The 18,203-nt window shown below is 40.2% G+C and overlaps 2 protein-coding genes across 5 annotated transcripts in view; one reads left to right on the forward strand and one right to left on the reverse strand.

Moving 5' to 3' along the window:
• The window catches only part of ERCC8 (ERCC excision repair 8, CSA ubiquitin ligase complex subunit), a 30,639-nt gene extending 22,354 nt beyond the window's left edge, over positions 1–8,285 (reverse strand). Inside the window, exons 1-3 of one of the 3 annotated variants that reach the window (XR_004495536.1) lie at positions 8,145–8,285; positions 6,105–6,200; positions 5,837–5,938 (exon numbers count right to left, since the gene is read on the reverse strand). Coding sequence is in view for 2 of the 3 variants with exons in the window: in XM_033511354.1 (XP_033367245.1) it covers positions 5,837–5,938; positions 6,105–6,200; positions 8,145–8,221 (275 nt within the window). In the remaining variant the exon portion in view is untranslated. The remainder of the gene's footprint in view (positions 1–5,836; positions 5,939–6,104; positions 6,201–8,144) is intronic. The other 2 variants (XM_033511354.1, XM_015652880.3) reach the window with 2 other exon arrangements.
• A 69-nt stretch (positions 8,286–8,354) lies between these two features.
• The window catches only part of NDUFAF2 (NADH:ubiquinone oxidoreductase complex assembly factor 2), a 56,831-nt gene continuing 46,982 nt past the window's right edge, over positions 8,355–18,203 (forward strand). The window contains exon 1 of one of the 2 annotated variants that reach the window (XM_015652881.3): positions 8,355–8,592. In XM_015652881.3, coding sequence (XP_015508367.1) covers positions 8,466–8,592 — 127 coding nt within the window. In that variant the 5' untranslated portion in view covers positions 8,355–8,465. The remainder of the gene's footprint in view (positions 8,593–18,203) is intronic. The other variant, XM_015652882.3, reaches the window with a different exon arrangement.

Below are 18,203 nucleotides of genomic sequence, written 5' to 3' on the forward strand. Positions count from 1 at the left end.
TAGTCCAAATGAATGTTTCTTTAGCTCTTACTTCTATCCAAGCTCAACTATGGATGCACTGATGACAGCTACAATCACAAGGGAAGGCAAATAAACCATTACTCACTGAAATTCAAAAGGTAATTTGGGATAATAAAATTGAATTTCAAAGAAATTCCAGTTCTGCTGCTACTTAGTAAATTTTACCTATGATCCCATCAGCAGCACAGCCACAGCTTTTGTGTTAACAATACACATATGTATCATATGCTTCACTACATGATATATACCCAGTCATTGCATTAGCAATAAACCACAACAGAACTATACGCATCTTCCGGACCTTAGAGGATTGACCTGAAAAGATGGAAATAAATGGGAGACTACTGATGCCAACATGTGCATTGCATAAGAGCAACATGGATGCATTTGTGAACGTAACACCATCAAAACCCAAGGCATTTGTCATGACATAGAGCAAAATATTTCTCATTTTGAGATTCATTCTAAGGAAAACTTGGAAACTGTGCATATTGGTAAAGGATGTGCTTTTATGAGACCCTCTTGTGATTTTATATTTGTGGATAACATTACTGTAGAAACAAGTAATCATTCTCATATTTATGCTAATACTTTGCCAACATTATGGAATGTACTTTTAGTTATTCAGCTCCTATTGTATCCTATTAAAATATTAGAACCTAATTATACTCTGATTCAAGACTGCAGCCTACTCCCATTGGTATGAACCTCATGCTGGTAAACAAATGGTTACAGCACAAAGACCTGATCTGCTTGTTCAAAATAAACCCCCCAAAAATGGAAAACAGACTTTGTTTATTGTCCATCACGATGTGGAAGAAATAAGTCACATGATGGAGTAGGTGAAGAAAGTGGTGGGACACCCTTTTTTGAATGGTCACTAGAAGTTACCACAATTCTCAATAGAGTGCTCCACCCTGTTGTCATTTTGTTGATGGTAACTCTCTTGCTTTTTGTTCTAATAATTATATTGTATGTTCAGGTTTGGATAATTATAAAACAATTAGCCTATTGGCTACCCTCACTAATACCAGATAACCACACACTAGAAATAAGTTAGATGATCCGCACTGTATGAAAGTGTGAAACATTCTCAAATTTTTTTTGGATATTGTGAAGTATGAGTGACTAGTCATGGGTGGATTATGTGGAAAGATGGCTAAGGGTAAAATTAAGAGGAAATGGAGAAGTTATATTCACATCCGAACAGAAGTATATAATGATATGGGAATTATAGGGTGAAGTGCAGTTGTCTCTTCTGGATGGAATGTGGTGAGCATGACTGAAAGCTATTCCACAATGACTCCCCATACAAACAGCCTGCAACCTCAAGCATCTGCTAAGGGGGATGAAATGAGGGGTGCAGCCAAGACAGCATGGCCAGGCACTGTTGAAATCCATGCAGGGAGGGGTACTTTCTATCTGATAAACCACATACCACCTGTCCACCAAAGGAGATAGAAGACGTCTTTCTGTTGAACCAGAAACTGTGGTGAAATTGCTCTTCCTGGATGAACTTGGTTCATTAGCATCTATTTGTAATACCAACACAGACCTCCATCCCAAAGTTTCAAGTCACAGAAAATTCTCAGTTGGAAGGCAGACACAAGGATCATCAAGTCCAACTCTTAAGTGAATGGCCCACATGGGAATCAAACCCACAACCCTGGCATTATTAGCACCATGCTCTAACCAACTGAGCTAACCTCAAGGTTAAGATCGCTCCTCACCAAGCATGGGCTCTCCATTTTATTGACTGTATCTTTAAGAGGAAAAGGAGAGAATTTTGCACCATTTAGTAACAAAGGTATAGTACCTCAAACTCCAACTAAACATAATGGAATAGTATAAAAGTCAGTCGAGGATGGTGAAGTTAGGGATGATTCCACTGTAACTCCTGGGATCAGCCAACAAGGTGATCTGTCTTCTTCCCTGGAGGAATGCATGTTATCAAGAACCTTATTCTATGTACACTTTACTATTAAATCTTGTCTGTGTATTGGTCTGAACATGTTTTGCCAGTCAGAAACAATCTGGCACGAATCAAACTGGCAGGCCTTAAACCTTAAGGTGTCACAATTTTCTCTTATTAATAATAAAGAATGCTATTCCATAGCTAGAGTCCTTCATGGACACTGGCGCGCACTGGCAGTGGGTAATATAATTGAATAAAGTAGGATACCCCACAGAGGGTGTCTCCCTTATGCTGTTGGTGTGTGTCCCTGAACTAGTCAGTCGATCCACCAGGACTATTCAATTAAGGGTCCCTGTAACAGGGTGCTGAGGGGCTGGTTGGATAAAAAGGTCTCAGCTTTCCCTGGGTGCTGACAGACTAATTTAACACTAGGGGCTGAGTGATGAAATATCCCTTTTCACATGCAGATCTGATTTTATATGAGCCTATAAACCTTTCTGCTCACTTGGGTTGCTAAAAAGCAAAAAAGTTATCTTTAAGAAGAGTTAGCCAGAAGCCAGCACTGACAATACTAAGAGATATTGAGTAACTTTTGAGCTTAGTTTTTTAATGACTTCTGCATTGCTCCTCCACCTCTGAGGCATATCCTAGAATGGCCTGTTCCTCAGGCACAGTGCTAAAAGTCTACAAACTTCATGCACATATCCTTCAGGGAGGTGTGCTGGTTTTGGCCAGAGTAGAATCAATTTTCTTCACAGTGCCTACGTGGGTTACTAGTTTCGGATTTGTGCTGAACAGAGCTGGTAACAGAGATGCTTTTGTTATTGCCGAGCAAGGCTTACACAGAGACAAGGCATTTTCTGCTTTTCATACTGACATGCTGGTGAGGGGACTGGGAGTGCCTAGGAGGTTGGGAGGAGACACAGCCAGGACAAGTAACCCCAGCTGACCAAAGTCCAGACCATATAACATCAAGCTCAGTATACAGAGCTGGGGCAAGAAGGAAAAAGAAAGAGACATGTTTGGAATGATGGCAGTTGTCTTCCCAAGTAACCATTATGCGTGATGAGGCCCTGCTTTCCTGGAGATGGCTGAAGCAGTGAATTCATTCCTTTTCTGCTTGCGTTTGCAGCTTTTGCTTTCCTTATTAAACTATCTCAAGCTTTTACCTTTCCAATTCTCTCCCTGATCCCACTGGTAAGGAAGTGGACAAGCACCTGTGTGGAACCTGGTTGCTAGCTACAGTTAAACCATGATAAACTAAAAATCTTTAGTACCTGCAGAGCCAGGATCAAGCTTCACTCAGTGATCTCACTCCTGGAGAGGTGTTTCTATGCACTGCAGAAAAATCTAAACCCATGGAACTTACTATACAGGTGCAGCAACTTTAAGTGCACAACACTGACTGGACTGTAATCAACTCTGCACAAGAACAATCAATTCTCCCATAATCCCCAGGGCTGAGGAATGAACAATCAATTCTCCTATAATCCACAGGGCTGAGGAATGGACTAACAAACTCTTGAGCAGCTCTGCAGGAATCACCTTTGATCTGGCTTAGTAGTGACTACATGCCTTTCAGCCTAGTTTCACATCTCAGGATGTACATTATTCCCTGTTCATTCCATATGAAGTATTTTCATCCATTACTCAAAATATCCCAGTCTTTTCTACCAAACACAAATACAGAATTAATTCTACGGATAATAGGTCACTGTCATTCATTCTTCCTAGACATGTTCTGAGTAGTAGAGACTACCTTAAAGATAAGCATTATCTGCATATTATCTAGAAACTGGTACTGTTTGGTTACTCTCAAATGCCAGTTTTTGCCAAAGGACAGCATGAAACCAGGTAAAGCTCTCTGTGCTGACTCCCAGAAAAACAGGGAAAGTTTTATTTTATTTGCAATAGTGGCCCTAGATTCTAGATGAGAAACACAAGGTAAATCACACCCTACCACCAGGAATTCTCTCTTTTGTTGTTCTATACTACTGGATCATCAGCAAGCCCAGTTCAGGGTCTGTTCAGAAACAGCTTCAAAGGGCCTCTAGCAGGAGCTTAATCTTTAAGCAACTTTGAGACCAGACCTGTGCTCTGCCCTGCAAACCTGGAAGACAGGCAAACTTCACAACATGTCAGCACTATATCCTTCAAAGATAGGACACAGACACTCAGAGGGAAAGTGTTTCTGAAGTATAAATTCATGTATTAAGTCAGAAACTCTGAATAATATTCCAAATATCTGAAGACGTATATAATTAGTAGCTAATTAGTTACAGTAAGTATTTAAAGCATACTAGGAAACTTCATGAATACGACAAATAAATAATTGATGCAAGAAACCTACGAAGTTTATTTAAGCAATAATTATCATAAGCCTGTCATTTAGAGCAGTGCCACACAAAATCCAATTCTATTAACAAAATTTATGCCTTGAGTGGTAAGAAATAAAAGATGCATCTATGCAAATTAACAGCAACTCAAGAAATAGACAACCAACTAACCATCCTCCTAAACAGAATCTTTGAGGATTGAATATCTCTACTGACCTAACTGAAGTTAATGATGGACTGATTTTAGCAGAGTTGACAGCTTTTACATTGTGTCTTGTTAGCATGAATTTCTTCAATTTGCTGCATCTGTTTCAGATTTCATTTCAGTTTTGAGATTTGGGGATGTATAGTCATTGTATGTTCTTAACTACAATTTAAAATAATTTCGTTCAAGAAGCCCAGCCACCTACACTTCTCATATTAGCTATGTCCTATTTGTCTTTTTCTTTCTTATGATCCAAGATATTGTTAAGGCCTTTTATTTACTGTTCTGTTCTTGTATACCTGACTCATGAAGACTCTGACCTTTAGACCTCAAATAATTTGTAGACTGGGAAAAAATAAGGGGAAAATGCAGCTAAAAATCTTTTATGAAGTAGAATATCTCTTTCTGTGAGTCTTAGGAGAAGTTCTAACCTATTAGATAAGCCTATTATCCAAATAAAAGAAAAAACAGCTTTTGCTAGAAGACTTAATGTCTATAATGGAAAAATTTATATTGCCTGCAGGTACAGCCTGACAAATCAATAACAGCTTTGACTCTTTTTAAAGATTACACACAGCACAGTAGTACCCTGTTCTTTAGAAAAATACATTCCATTTTTTCAGTAACACATCTGTCTTCATTTGAACATGTTCTTAAGAAGTTTTGTATAAATCACTTCTATACCTGCTGAACACCTGGTGAACTAAAAAGAGCTACTAATAAATCTGGAAAGAGAGAGAGGGGAAATAAAACAATAGGTATAAGGGTTTTTTTCAAACAGATGAAAAGGATTATGCAAATAATTGCATATAATCCTTCTTAAAAATATATTTATTCAAATATATGCATTAGATATATTTGGTGAATACAGGGAATATTTCCACATCAGTACCAAAACTTCTTTTTCAGTTACTGGCACAGAGGCACCAAATTGCAACATGAAACAATAAGAAAACTCACAGGTGAGAAATCATGAGTTAGAGGAAGGTTTGGAATTTTTTTAACCCTGTCTTCTTTTTCTAGTGTTAAAATATGAGGTTAGAGTACTAGGTCTGACTTCTTTTTGTGGTATCTACAGCAACACAAGACTGTCTAATTTTAGTTTGCATATGAGTACAACTGATATCCTTCATTTTAACTTTTGAAACTGCTATAGATTTACTCAAACGATACCAGAGTCGTTGTACATATACTCTGTATATATATGTATATGTCTGAGCAGACAAATTAGGAAGAAACAGTTTCTGCTACTAGCCTTCAAAGATTTCTGGCAGTATTTTCTACAGTCTTTTTATCCTTTTCATTCTACCCACACAAGAGCTATACCATGTACTTTTAAAAGACTTTTGGAGTACTTACCTTCCAACAGAAAAAAGTGCTTTACATGTGTAACTTGGTTTCCTGCTCAAGTTTTCAAGGTCATAAAGTACTATAACACCATCTGATCCACCAGATAACATGCTGAAAGTGTCAATAAAGCACAAAAGTCAAAAACACTCATAATCTCAATATGCTCAATATAATAGAGGGTTCAACAAGACAGAAAATCCATAGTACCAAAACTTACGTTTTTACGTATGTTAAGAATTCGTTATGTACGCTTTTAGCAACCAAAGTATATACTTACTATCTTCCCTCAACAGGCTCAATATCAAGGGTGTTGATACCACTTCCATGTATTCTTTCCACATCTCTATCTTTATTTAATTCCAAACTTAGAACCCTACTCGCAAAAGGAAGAAAGAGAGAGGAACAACAAGAACAGAATTATATGTTATTATGTAGCTCTGAAGACCTGAAGTCTAGTTTCATGCCTCTTCAATGCATTTAAGCCATCTTTGTCATTTTTTTGCAAAACTACAAAATACAGAGATAGAAATAAGTCTTGTGAAGTTGGCAGAAAAAAATACTTTGTTGTTTGGAAGGTAAGAGAGAAATACATATGTAAAATGGGATCAAAGAAAAAGCAAAACCTCATTTGGGGTAAGCATTAAACAAAACCTGGAATGTAATTTGAAAACATTAAGGAAAAGAAACATTAAGACGCTTGTAATCACCACGAATATTGACTACTTTGAAGTTTCACCATGTAGTAGCCTTTCAGGCTTCATCCTGCTTGGAACTACGGACACCTAGTGGACAAAGTAATTTAGTTTACCAAGTTTACAGTATTTCCTTTAATGAAACAAAGTATCTATGCTACATTTTCTGCAATACTAAATAAAAACTAGGCTACGCGAAATAATGAAGCTCCCGAGACAACTTTTCCTGACCTGCAATTCTTAGCTTGTATTTTAAAATATGTTAACATTGCATAGACCAAAAAGAGATACTCTGCTTCATTAAATCACACTACCCGATATAAAATTTAGCCTTGCAATATAATCAGAACTTCCTATGGCACCATTTTGTACAAACCACGACACTACCACAACAAAATTGTAACTAAGTAGGTAACTGAAAAGCTGTGACGCAGATTGCCCCTTCAGCTCAAGTGGCTAAAAATCCTGATGTGACAACCTTAGGCTTCTACAGGCAGGTCCCCAACATTATGTCTCATAGACATGCTATAAAAGCAGCAAATAATTTAAGCTCTCTTAAACAATGTGCAATATAATTATGCAAGAATTCACCTATAGTAAGAATTCTGACATACACAAGATACCAAATTTAAAACATTTGAGCTCCAGATGGAATTTTAGGAAGCAAAAAATCCCCCTGTGGAAATGTATTCAAACACGTGACTTCAAAATGCAGCTATAAATAAAATATACTTAAGACTTCAGATTTGCGGGTTTTTTCAGTCAAAATTGAAAAGTTGTGGAAGGGAAATACTAAGCAGACAATTGTCCAAGTAAGGTTAAGTCCACCCAGTACTATTACCGTTCTTAACACTGAATGCTACATGAGTGCTGAGGCCACAGAGGGACAAAACTGTTGTCTAGATGCACCCAGAAAGAAGCTTCCTGAACTACTAAAATTAATTTCAACTTTAAATATTTGTTTTAGAATGGTACAGAGTCATAAAGCCGTAAGTCACCAACACAGATCCAGAAGCTGTGTGAGTAACTGAGCTAAGGTAGGCTTTATTGGACTTATCTTGAAGACCTACATCTGCAAAGTAGACTCTGATACTGAACAAATATCACATTATATAACCTTTAGCAGGAATATTAACAAATCCCTCTATACTGCCAGCGCTTCCCACAAAAACTGCTAAGAAACCCCCTGCATCTGACTCTTTTTCAAACTGCCAAAAGGCCGGGTTTGGGGAAAAGGACGAGAAGCTGCGGGCACACGAGCATTGCAAACAGCTGTTTCCTCACAAGCGGAGCGCAGCCGCACGCAGATTGAACCCCCTGGAGGAACCGCGCCGACAGCAAGGGCAGTAACTCCGAGGCGCAGGGAGTGAGGCACAGCTTCTTGCGCTGTGCACACTCCGCCCAGTACAGGGCTGCTGACCCACCCACGCCACCCCAGCCCCGCGGGGCACTCCGAGACGAGGCGGGTGGGCGAGCACCTCCTCCGCCCCGGCCCCGCGCACAGAGGGCCTGAGGCTGTGTAGCCCCTCACCCCGCCCCGGGCCGCCCCAGTGCGGGCCGGGCGGAGCCAGGGGCTGCCGCTCCGGGGCCTCCCCGCGCAGGGACACCCGCCCCGGCACCGATACCTCCGGGTGCGCTCGGCCCGGCGCAGCCGCGCGGGGTCATCCAGCCCGGCCTGGCGAGCAGCCATGAGCCCCAACATGGCGGGAGAGCCCAGCCCGCTCTGCTCCGCGCCGCCATCTTGTGGCGGCCGCGGCCGGGATTGGCTCGGGGCGGGCCGGCCCGCGCCAATGGCCAGCGGCGTTGCTGGCGCGCCCGGGCCCATAGGCGGGACGGGGCCGGGCAGGGCGGCGCTGCGCACCGGCAGGCGCGAGGGCCGTGCCGCCGTGTCTGTGTCCCGGTGCCCAGCGGCGGAGGCGCCGGGGCCTTGCCGTCGGGATCCCGGCATGAGCCGCGCCTGGCAGGCTCTCCGTGCTCTGCGGCTGCGGCTCGTGGGGCCTGCCAAGGAGCTGGTGGGCACCGACCAGTTTGGCAACAAGTACTACCGGGTGCCCAAGCACGAGAGCCGCGCAGGTACGCACCGGGGCCCCGCCGGCGGCTGCGGGCGCGGGGGGAGCCGTGCCTTGCGCCCCTGCGTGGCCCGTCACCCGCCCGCCGCTGTCCGCAGCTAGCGGGGCGGCTGGACCGCGGCTGATTAAAAAAATAGTGTCTGAACAGTAACGGGAAGGAAAGTGCCGCGCATCGGGAAGCATGCGCCTTTCTGGTGCCCTAATGCCAGGAAAACCGTAAAGTCGCTCACTAGAGGGTTTCAGAGTGCAGCATTTACTATGTAGGTTGCAACAATTATTTAGTCTTCTTGGTGATTCTGCATAAGCTTTTAAAAGCTAGAGTCCAGGGAAGGGCAACGGAGCTGGGAAGGGTCTGGAGCACAAGTGCCGTGAGGAGCAGCTGAGAGTGTGTATCCTGGAGAAGAGGAGGCTCAGGGGTCACCTTACCACTCTCCACAGCTGCCTGACAGAAGGGCGTAACCAGGGGTCGCCCTCCTGTCTCAGGCAACCAGTGACACAGCTGGAGGAAATGGCCTCAAGCTGCTCCAGGGGAGGTTCAGGTTGGACATCAGGAATAATTTTTTTCATGGTTGTTAAACATTGGAACAGACTGCCCAGGGAGGTGGTGGTGTCACCATCCCTAAAATTCTTCACAAAACAATTGGACGTGTCAGTGCCATGGTTTAGTTGACCTGGTGGTGTTTGGGCACAGGTTGGTTGCTCTTGATGATCTCAGAGGTCTTCTCCAACCTAACTGGTTATGTCATTCTGTGAAAGTAATTCTAACAAAGAAGAAATTGATGTGATTTTTTTTTATGAAAGTGTTTTTATAAAAGTGTATCAAGTGTTTTTGTCATGAAAGTGTTTTATGAAGTGCTTTTTACTCTTTTGATTTATCCTATGTTGCAGTAGTTGATGGTACTCACTGTTAAACATGCTTGACCATGAGGTGTGGGCTTTAACATTAGTCTTTAGGGAGAAGGAAATAAGTAGAATGAAAGCAGCATCAGGCTTCAAAAACTCTGAAGATAGATAGGACATACCCTGTGAATGTCTTATGAAGAATCAGTGAAAACTCACATAGGACACATCATAGCTGTACCTCTTCCAGTGTTTAAAAGAACAAGTACAAATTGTGTGGATGAAGACCAGGAAGTATAGCAATAAACTAACTGGGCTAAATATTAAGTTTTTAGTGACAATAAAAGGAAAAACAGACCCTCCATGAGTCATGTTAACTGGTATGAGTGCTGGAAAAATAGAGGAACGAGTAATATCTCCTAAGTATATTCACAAGATAATGAGTAAAGACTGATGTGAGATTGTTAGTTTGAAAAGATATGTTTGTATCAATTTTTTTTTTCTGCTTACACAATATGTCAGTGTTTTTTAGACCTTTACGTGTGCTGAATTTAAGAATATGGGTTATGAATTTGCTATGCAGGTGCATAGCAGGCTAGCAGCTGTTCTTGGAATAGTCTGAAATGCTACCCTGTCAGATGCAGGGAATCTACCAGCTGCCTGTCAAAAGTTTTGTTATGAGGCATTTGGATGAAGAACAATAAAGTATTTTTATTACATTTAGAGGTGAAACTGTGCAGGACAAAATGGGAAGTAGCTGTGAGCATCTCATGGCAAGTCACTGTCAAAGTGTCATACAATTCAGCTAGGTTGAGATCAAGACATACCTGTTTATAAAGAAAACATATAATTTACTGGCTAAAGGGTTCTGAGTACATGGATCTACACAGCTGACAAATTTTCAGTAGGTTCTGGGTTCCTGGGTTGCTTGGATGTAGGAGATTCTATTTCCCCACTCACTGGTGACTCATTTCCACCGTAACTCATGCCTTTACTTCTGTGTATGGCTATCCTTGTGGTATCAGTTTAGAAAAGATACAAGGTTTCGTCTATTCCAGAGCAGGGAATTATGCCAGTTCTCCCTCAGCTTCATGGCTGAGAGGAAAAATCATTCTGACCCTAGTGATTACAGGTGGTTGTACCCACTGCTGTGGATGGTGGCAACTACTGTTACCAACAGCCAGTGCTGTTGCTTCTCAACATTTTTGGACAACATCCTGTGCTGTACAAACCGGTCACACTTGGCATTTGTGGGCTTTAATAACTTTGTGAAGAAGTTTAAGGATATGGATGGTGAAGGTAATAGAACTTGAGGAAGGTCTATAGAAGTTAAAATGCACACAGAAAATTTCTTACAGTTAGTTTTTAAAAGAAACTAGGAATTTAAAAGTGCTGGGAAAACAATGCTCTCTTTTCAAGTGTTGGAGACCATTATTTGTTACATTAGGAAGATCTGCTGCATATATAATTCATAAACCACCCAGTGTCCTAACCTAATGTTAGGTTAGGTATATAGAGACCAGTGCAGGATTGAAACAACACTAGAAAGAAAATGAGTTGTAGAGAAAACCAGTGAAATGTTGTGTGCAGTTTTGACTGCAAGGTTACTGCAGTGTGTCTGCACTATGGTTTGTTGTCTGCTCTATGGGTTTAGGGAGCACTGAGTAGCTCTACCACAGTGCCAGGCCTGATGTGCTTAATCTCTGTACTGTAATGGATTAAATATTGCAGAAGAGTGCAAAACACACAGATGTTGCTTTCTCTCTCCACTTAGGGTATGTATATCAGGAAAGGCTGAGCTTTGTTTCAGGCCAACATCCTGCCTTAAGCTGGAGGTGAGAGTAAAGAGTGTAGGAATTGTCTATACCACCTTCTGCTTTGATCAAAAGCTGTCTGAAGCCTTTCTTTTGGCCTGCACTGGTCTTTGGCAGGGGTTTGGAACAGAAACAGTGGAGTGTGTGGTGCAAATAATTAATATTTTCTTTCTGTCAGGTGAATTTCGTTCTTCTACACCAAGTTCAGGGTCCAAAACACTTTTGGAGCCTTAGGCCTTGTCTGTAGTAGGGAGTAGTAGGAGCAGGTCGATGTATACAAGTTGTTGATGCTGAGTTTCCTAAATGGTTAATGCTAAGTTTCCTTATACCTCCATCATCTGTGATTCAGAGAGTCTACTTCTTAAATTAAGTCTGTTTTCCAGGACTGAGTATCTGCAATATAGACTTTGAAGATCTCAAAAGGGTACAAAATGTTTAGGTATATGCTGCAGGTATAGCTTTCACATTTCACATTCACATGCTGTTATTTTTTGAAATGTTTTATAAATGAGGATTTCTTCTTTAAAAAAGCAAGTTATGCACTCAAAAACTATTTTGAGATCCAAATCAGCATGTGCTAAATAAAGGCAACACATGATTAACTACAAAACCACACTTGTTTTGATTTAACTCACTACATCAGATGTAGTCTCACTAACATCCTAAGGTCTTGGATGTCCAGGTCTAACTCAAGGTGTAGCAACTTTACCCTGAGACCACCTTTACCTCTGTCATCATAGGAAAGTTACCTTGTGTTTCTGATTTTGCCTGTCTCTGAGTAATTAGGTTCTTAGGAGAAGAGCCAGCAACTTGAATAGGTTTTGTTGGGATGAAGGGAATAATTGTGGATGTTGAAGAAGTGTCAGTGATGATTTTAACATGTGTGTAGCCTTCATTCAAAATGTTCTAATGAGTAATAGCGAAAATATATGAGTTTGCAAGAGTACTGTAACTCTGTGGGGTGAATATATAAAGGATTGGCCTTTTAAAGTGCAGGGGAAGACAGATGTAAAATAATGCTGTTTCAGCCTGGTTGTCTTATTTCTCTTGAAAGAGAGAAAGTGAATGTTAAAAGATTGTAAGAATGAGAAGCCATTAGATTCAGTAAAGAAAGCAATGGCTAGAGATAGAAAAAGAGCTAAGAAAAATCTGAGTGCCAATACAGAGGGAAAAGACCCTATAAAAGTAACTGTACTGTCAACAGGAATATGGGAGAATTCAAAATTAAAGTAGTTAATTTCCTGAAAGCATGAAACTTGAGACAAGGTACACTGTTTAATTTTTTATCAAAAAAATACTCTTTTATCAAAAAAAGTTATTTATCAAAAAAGAACTTCATCAGTTCTTTATCAAAAAATAAATTTTATTTTCAAGTGGGGAAAAAACTATCATCCTGAAAGTCAGGTCACACCTTCAACAACATAGTTTGATGGGCTTATTTGATTGTAAAAATGATTCTGTATTTAATGACAATCTGTAAGTGGTGGGTTTTTACAAGATCGCCATGAAGTGACGGCAGTGATAAAATACAACTACACCAAGCTTGTCATTAGAGGAACATCCAGCATAAGTCATTATCTCTGAGATGACTCTTCAGTTGGTTGTGATAGCAAATGAGAATAGATGACTGAGTAGTAGTGATTGATGACTCATTTCAGTATCTTGGACAAGTATTTCACTGAACAGACTAGATTTATCAATGTAAGTAATTTATTTTTCTTACTATATACCATGCTGTCAAGGGCATTGCCATAGCTTTGGTGCATGATTAATTGTTCCTGCAGTAGAACATGGAGTGAAACTTAGAGTGTTCATATATTTTTAATTGAAAAACAAATTCTTCATACAGTTTATGCATTTATAACTAACAAATATATCTTGCTGGAAATAGCTGATTCCATTTTCCATTGAAAATAATTTATACAGGCTTTTAATAACTATTTTAGTTTAAAAACACAAGAAGATACTTAAGATCTGATATATAATTTTTTCATCAAAAGGCTGATTAATGAGGAGGTTATATTTAAACTTTTTCAATATCTTCATTTGCGGTCCTATGTATTGTAATGATTAAGAGTTAAAATGAGCACTGTAAAGTAGCACCATGTGCAAATTTTTATAAGAACAGTAGGTCATCATCAAGAGGTCAGTTTATTTCAAAGATTATGTAGGAGTGTTAAAAGCATGGCTTGAGTTTTAAAGTTCTCTTTATGGGAGCAGCAAGCTCAGATTTTATTTGATTTGGACCTTCAGCAATTACCAGGAATTTCTGGAAAAAGCATGAAGCATTCTGTATTCCGTTGGTTTTTGTATGTTGTACAAGCTCTGCATTAGGGGCCATATGTGGCCTACACTTCTGATGCTATGAGCTTTAAGAAGGAAAGTGATAAGCTAAAATTTCTCAGTACTGTTATCAAATACCATTGAGAAATACATGTGGCATTACCAAGTTTCAGTGGTAAATTTTGTTGCTAATAATTGAATGCAAGAACTGACTTCTGTGGGAAATATTTTCTTCACCTGAAATTCCCACTCACATTTGCATAAGCCTGTATCTCATGCACTAAATTCTCAACAAACCGGAAATGCATAAATAAAGAAGAATCTGTATAAGGAAAAGTACTCCACATTCAGTTGCATTTTACATATAAATATAGGACATATGAATTGTCCTATATGTGATTGAATCCAGTCTTCAGTAGAAGTATGTACACTTTCATTAAAAGTTTTTTAGAAAGATTTAAGGTTCTGTTGAGACTAAAGGAATTCTCCATGATAATTTTAGTTGCTCCTTCTTTCCTATTTTACGTACTGGCCTGTCACCTTCCTGCGCATCAGAAGTTTAGAGTAGAATTTCTACTTTTCTTCAAAATCTTTTATAAAACACAGCTTTTTATTGAAACTGAACTGAAACATTCCTGTAATGCTTTATGATAAATGGGAGAGGGTGGAAGAAGCAACAAATCTCCAATGCATATCTTCAGAGGTAAAAGCTATGATTTTCTTCTGAGTCTGAATGTTAGCTTCCTCACCAGCAGGAATGAAGTCTGAGGAAGAGACAGAAACTGGTTTTGATGGAGCATTTGTAAGCTGACTATTGAGAATTGCAGATAACTGTGCATCATATCTGAACATAAAAGGTAGTTTCTCAAGTTAGTTTTTCAAATGTTGGTGGAAAGCTAATAAATTTTAGTTTTACATGTCTAATGTTAAGATACTAATGAGACACAGAATTTTAATATTGATCCATGAATGGAAAACTAAATTTTAGATTTCATTATCTTGATTATGGAAATAATTCTATGGAGAAAGTGTGAGGATTTTTTCCTGGATACAGACTCTCACACCACAGCAATACCTGGCAGTTAGAGGTTTGTCCAGGTGGTGGCAACGTTGTTTCAAAAACAGGAGCAGCAAGTACTGACAGCTGAGTATTCCTCTACGGAGAGATTATAGAACACAGAAACATAGTTCTAAAATAATTGTGTGTTAGTATGTTTTTACAGAAATAAAACTTGCACTGCAGACTGCTAGATTGTAGGACAGTAATTCTGGAATGACAAAATAACTTTTCAATCTGGGTGATACTTTATGTAGCAAAGCAATTACACTTTGAAGACCTCATTGCAGATTATAAAAGTGTTAATATTTGAAAAACCTGTGTGTTTTTGCAGTGATATAGAGTCATAAAAGTATGAAAAAGACTTCTGAGTTCATTCAGTAAAACCTTTGACCAAACACCACCATGTCAACTAAACCATGGCACTAAGTGGCATGTCCAAGTCTTTGGTGAATGGTTCTGGAGATGGTGACACCACCATCTCCCTGGGCAGTCTGTTCCAGTGTTTAAGCCCTTTCTGTGAAGAATTCTTCCTGATGTCCAACCTGAACCTCCCCTGGAGCAACTTTGCCATTTCCTCCAGCTGTATCACTGGTTGCCTGAGACAGGCAACCCCTGGCTACACTCTTCTGTCAGGCAGTTGTGGAGAGTGATAAGGTCACCCCTGAGCCTCCTTTTCTCCAGACTAAACACCCCCAACTCTCTCAGCTACTCCTCACAGCACTTGTGCTCCAGACCCTGCCCCAGCTCCCCTGCCCTTCTCTGCACTCACTCCAGCCCCTCAGTGTCTTTCCTGCAGTCAGGGCCCAGAACTGGACACAGCACTCGAGGTGTGGCCTCACCACACTGTGCCCAGGACAGGGGGACAATCCCTGCCCTGCTCCTGCTGGCCACACTATTGCTGAGCCAGGCCAGGATGCCATTGGCCTTCTTGGCCACCTGGGCACAGCCTGGCTCATGTTCAGCTGCTGCCACCAGCACCTCTAGATCTTTTTCCTCTGGGCAGCTTTCCAGCCACTCTGCTCCAGCCCATGGAGCAGAGTGGGGTTATTGTGACCCAAGGGCATGAGCCTTGTTGAACCTCACACCATTGGCCTCAGCCCATGATCCAGCCTGCCCAGATCCCTCCAAGAAATAATGCTCCCACCCAACTTGGTGTCATCTTGGTGTCATCAGTGTATTCAATCCCCTCATTGAAATAATCAGTAAGGAAATTGAGCAGGGCTGGCCCCAGTACTGAGCCCTGGGGAACTCCACTTGTGATCAGCTACCAGCAGAATGTAACTCAATTCACCACCACTCCCTGGGTTTAGCTATCCAGACAGTTTTTAGCGAGATAAGTGGAACTGTCCAAGCGACAGTGCCAGCATTTCTGGGAGATTGCCATGGGACGCGGTGTTGAAGGCTTTACTGAGGTCAGAGTAGGATAACATCCACAGCCCTTCTCTCATCTACTAAGCGGCTCACCTGGTCATAAAAGGAGATTGGGTTGGTCAAGCAGGACCTGTCTTTCCTAAACTCATGCTAACTGCATCTGATCCCCTTGTTCTCGGGGATGTGCTGCATGAGAGCACTCATGATAATGTGTTCCATATGTTTTTCTTTTAGCTGCCAGAAGCAAACTGGCAAGAGGCATGGTATGTTAATCTCTCTGACTTGAAAAACCAGGAATAGCAATAAGTAGTCGTGTAGACAGGTAGTAACTTGCGTATTATTTGGCTGTTGCTACAGCCAGGTTTGATCTTCAGTGTGTGCACAGATTAAACTGAGATGCTGATCTTGTTGAATTCTGCCTGCTACTATTAACATTCATATGCTATACATTCATAAGTTAGTTATTGTACATTTGGCGTGAAAAACTCTTTTGATTATTTCAGTAGAGGTGTGTGAAGAGGCAATGGTTTGACTTGATATCCTTTTTTAGGTTTCTTCAATTGGGAAAAAACCAGATAGGAAAAAAAATAAAATATTTCTTTGTGTTAGTAACTCTTGTCTGCAGTGTATAGAGGAGAAAAAGGTGGTGTAGTGCTAGAAATCTCTTTTTAATAGGTGGAAAAATCTTAGCAGTGTTTTAGTCATAATGATTTGAACAGCTGACACCTGTAGGACTGAGTTACAAACATGATCATTATATCAATCAGGATTGCTGACATATCATCATGCCTGCTTTGTGACTAAATTCCATGCCTTTTAGTTTCGTTATTCTGAAATAATGGAGAATTCTACTTACTTTTCTGGTTCTAAACGGGAAAAAAATCCATCATTAATATGCATATAAAGAACAAATCCCCTTCTATGTGTAAAGTTTTAGGGTTTGAAATCATGTTGGGAAATAACAGATTTTACAGAAGAGTGTGCAAATATGCCATTATCAGGTACAGGGAACTTTTTTTCCAGTATATGTGTGTAAGCAATTTCAGTGCATTATATATATATATGAATTTGAGTAAACAAGATTATAAATACTGTATACATGCTTTGTTATGATTCTGATGTGAAAACTTGCAGTGTCCATTTTTGCTGGTATCTAATTTGGAGTATCTTTTTTTAGGAATTGTTTGCTAGTGTAAAATAAGAGTGCATATAAAATTAAACATTTAAATAAAAGTGGTGGGGCTACCCACCAGTGGTGTAATTTTTAAAAAAGAAGAAAAAATTATAAAGAGCTTAACAAAAGAGTGTAGTTGAGAAACCATGAGATTAAAAATAGCTGAGTAATGTTGGCATGCTGCCCTATGGGCCACTGTAACCTTTTAAGGTTCTCCTGAAGAATAGAGAAAGTGGTAAAGAATTAGGTCTGGCTTCTGCTTTGAACAATACCTTTATTGTGTTATTTATAATTCTTTAAAATAACAAAGTTTCTGTCACCAGAGGCTTTATAGTTTTAAGGTCAGGTTTGCCAATACAAGATACAATACAAATGCTGTGCTTTGAGAAGAGGGAAGAATTAGTTGCGCACTCAAGCTCTGGGCACAGGGGCTGCACAGAAAGGAAGAACATTGAAAAATTAATGTGATAGGTTGAGGGTATAGAAATTATGAAATAGGGAGCTGAGATCTTAAATTTTAAATGTCCCTTGTTTGTGGTGTGTGTATGAAAAACAATACGTTGTTTCATCCTTCTTGAAGTGAATTAGTGATTTGACTAGCTTCTTTCAACTAGAGATCTGGAGACACTACCAGCAGGAATTGCAATCAGAATGAAATTTAGAAGAGATCAAAGGTGGATTCTGTCTGACTTCTGCAGACAGTGCTCAGTGCTGTAGGAACTGAAAATGTCACTAGCTTTGGAATTATTAAGCACATGTAGTGATTGATATTATGTGTCTGTATGAGGGATATCAAATTCCAGGTTGAATTAAAAACAGCTACAAACAGGAAGAGGGAATGGAAGATACATTGCAATATGCAGCAGGATGTCCACTGAACATAACATCCACTACAGATGAAGAAGTGATGTTTCTTCAAGTAGAAGTCTATGCAGCAGTGGGGGAAGATGTTGGAATGATCCCTGTATTCGTGGTTAGTGCCTAATTTTGTACCACACAGTGCTTAGTACAAGTATTAGAGGTTAGTGTGGCCTTGTGTTAACTCTTTGTTGTGACTAATAAATCTTGTGACA

This window comes from Parus major, chromosome Z, assembly GCF_001522545.3.
Source record: "Parus major isolate Abel chromosome Z, Parus_major1.1, whole genome shotgun sequence".
NCBI classification, from domain to species: domain Eukaryota; kingdom Metazoa; phylum Chordata; class Aves; order Passeriformes; family Paridae; genus Parus; species Parus major.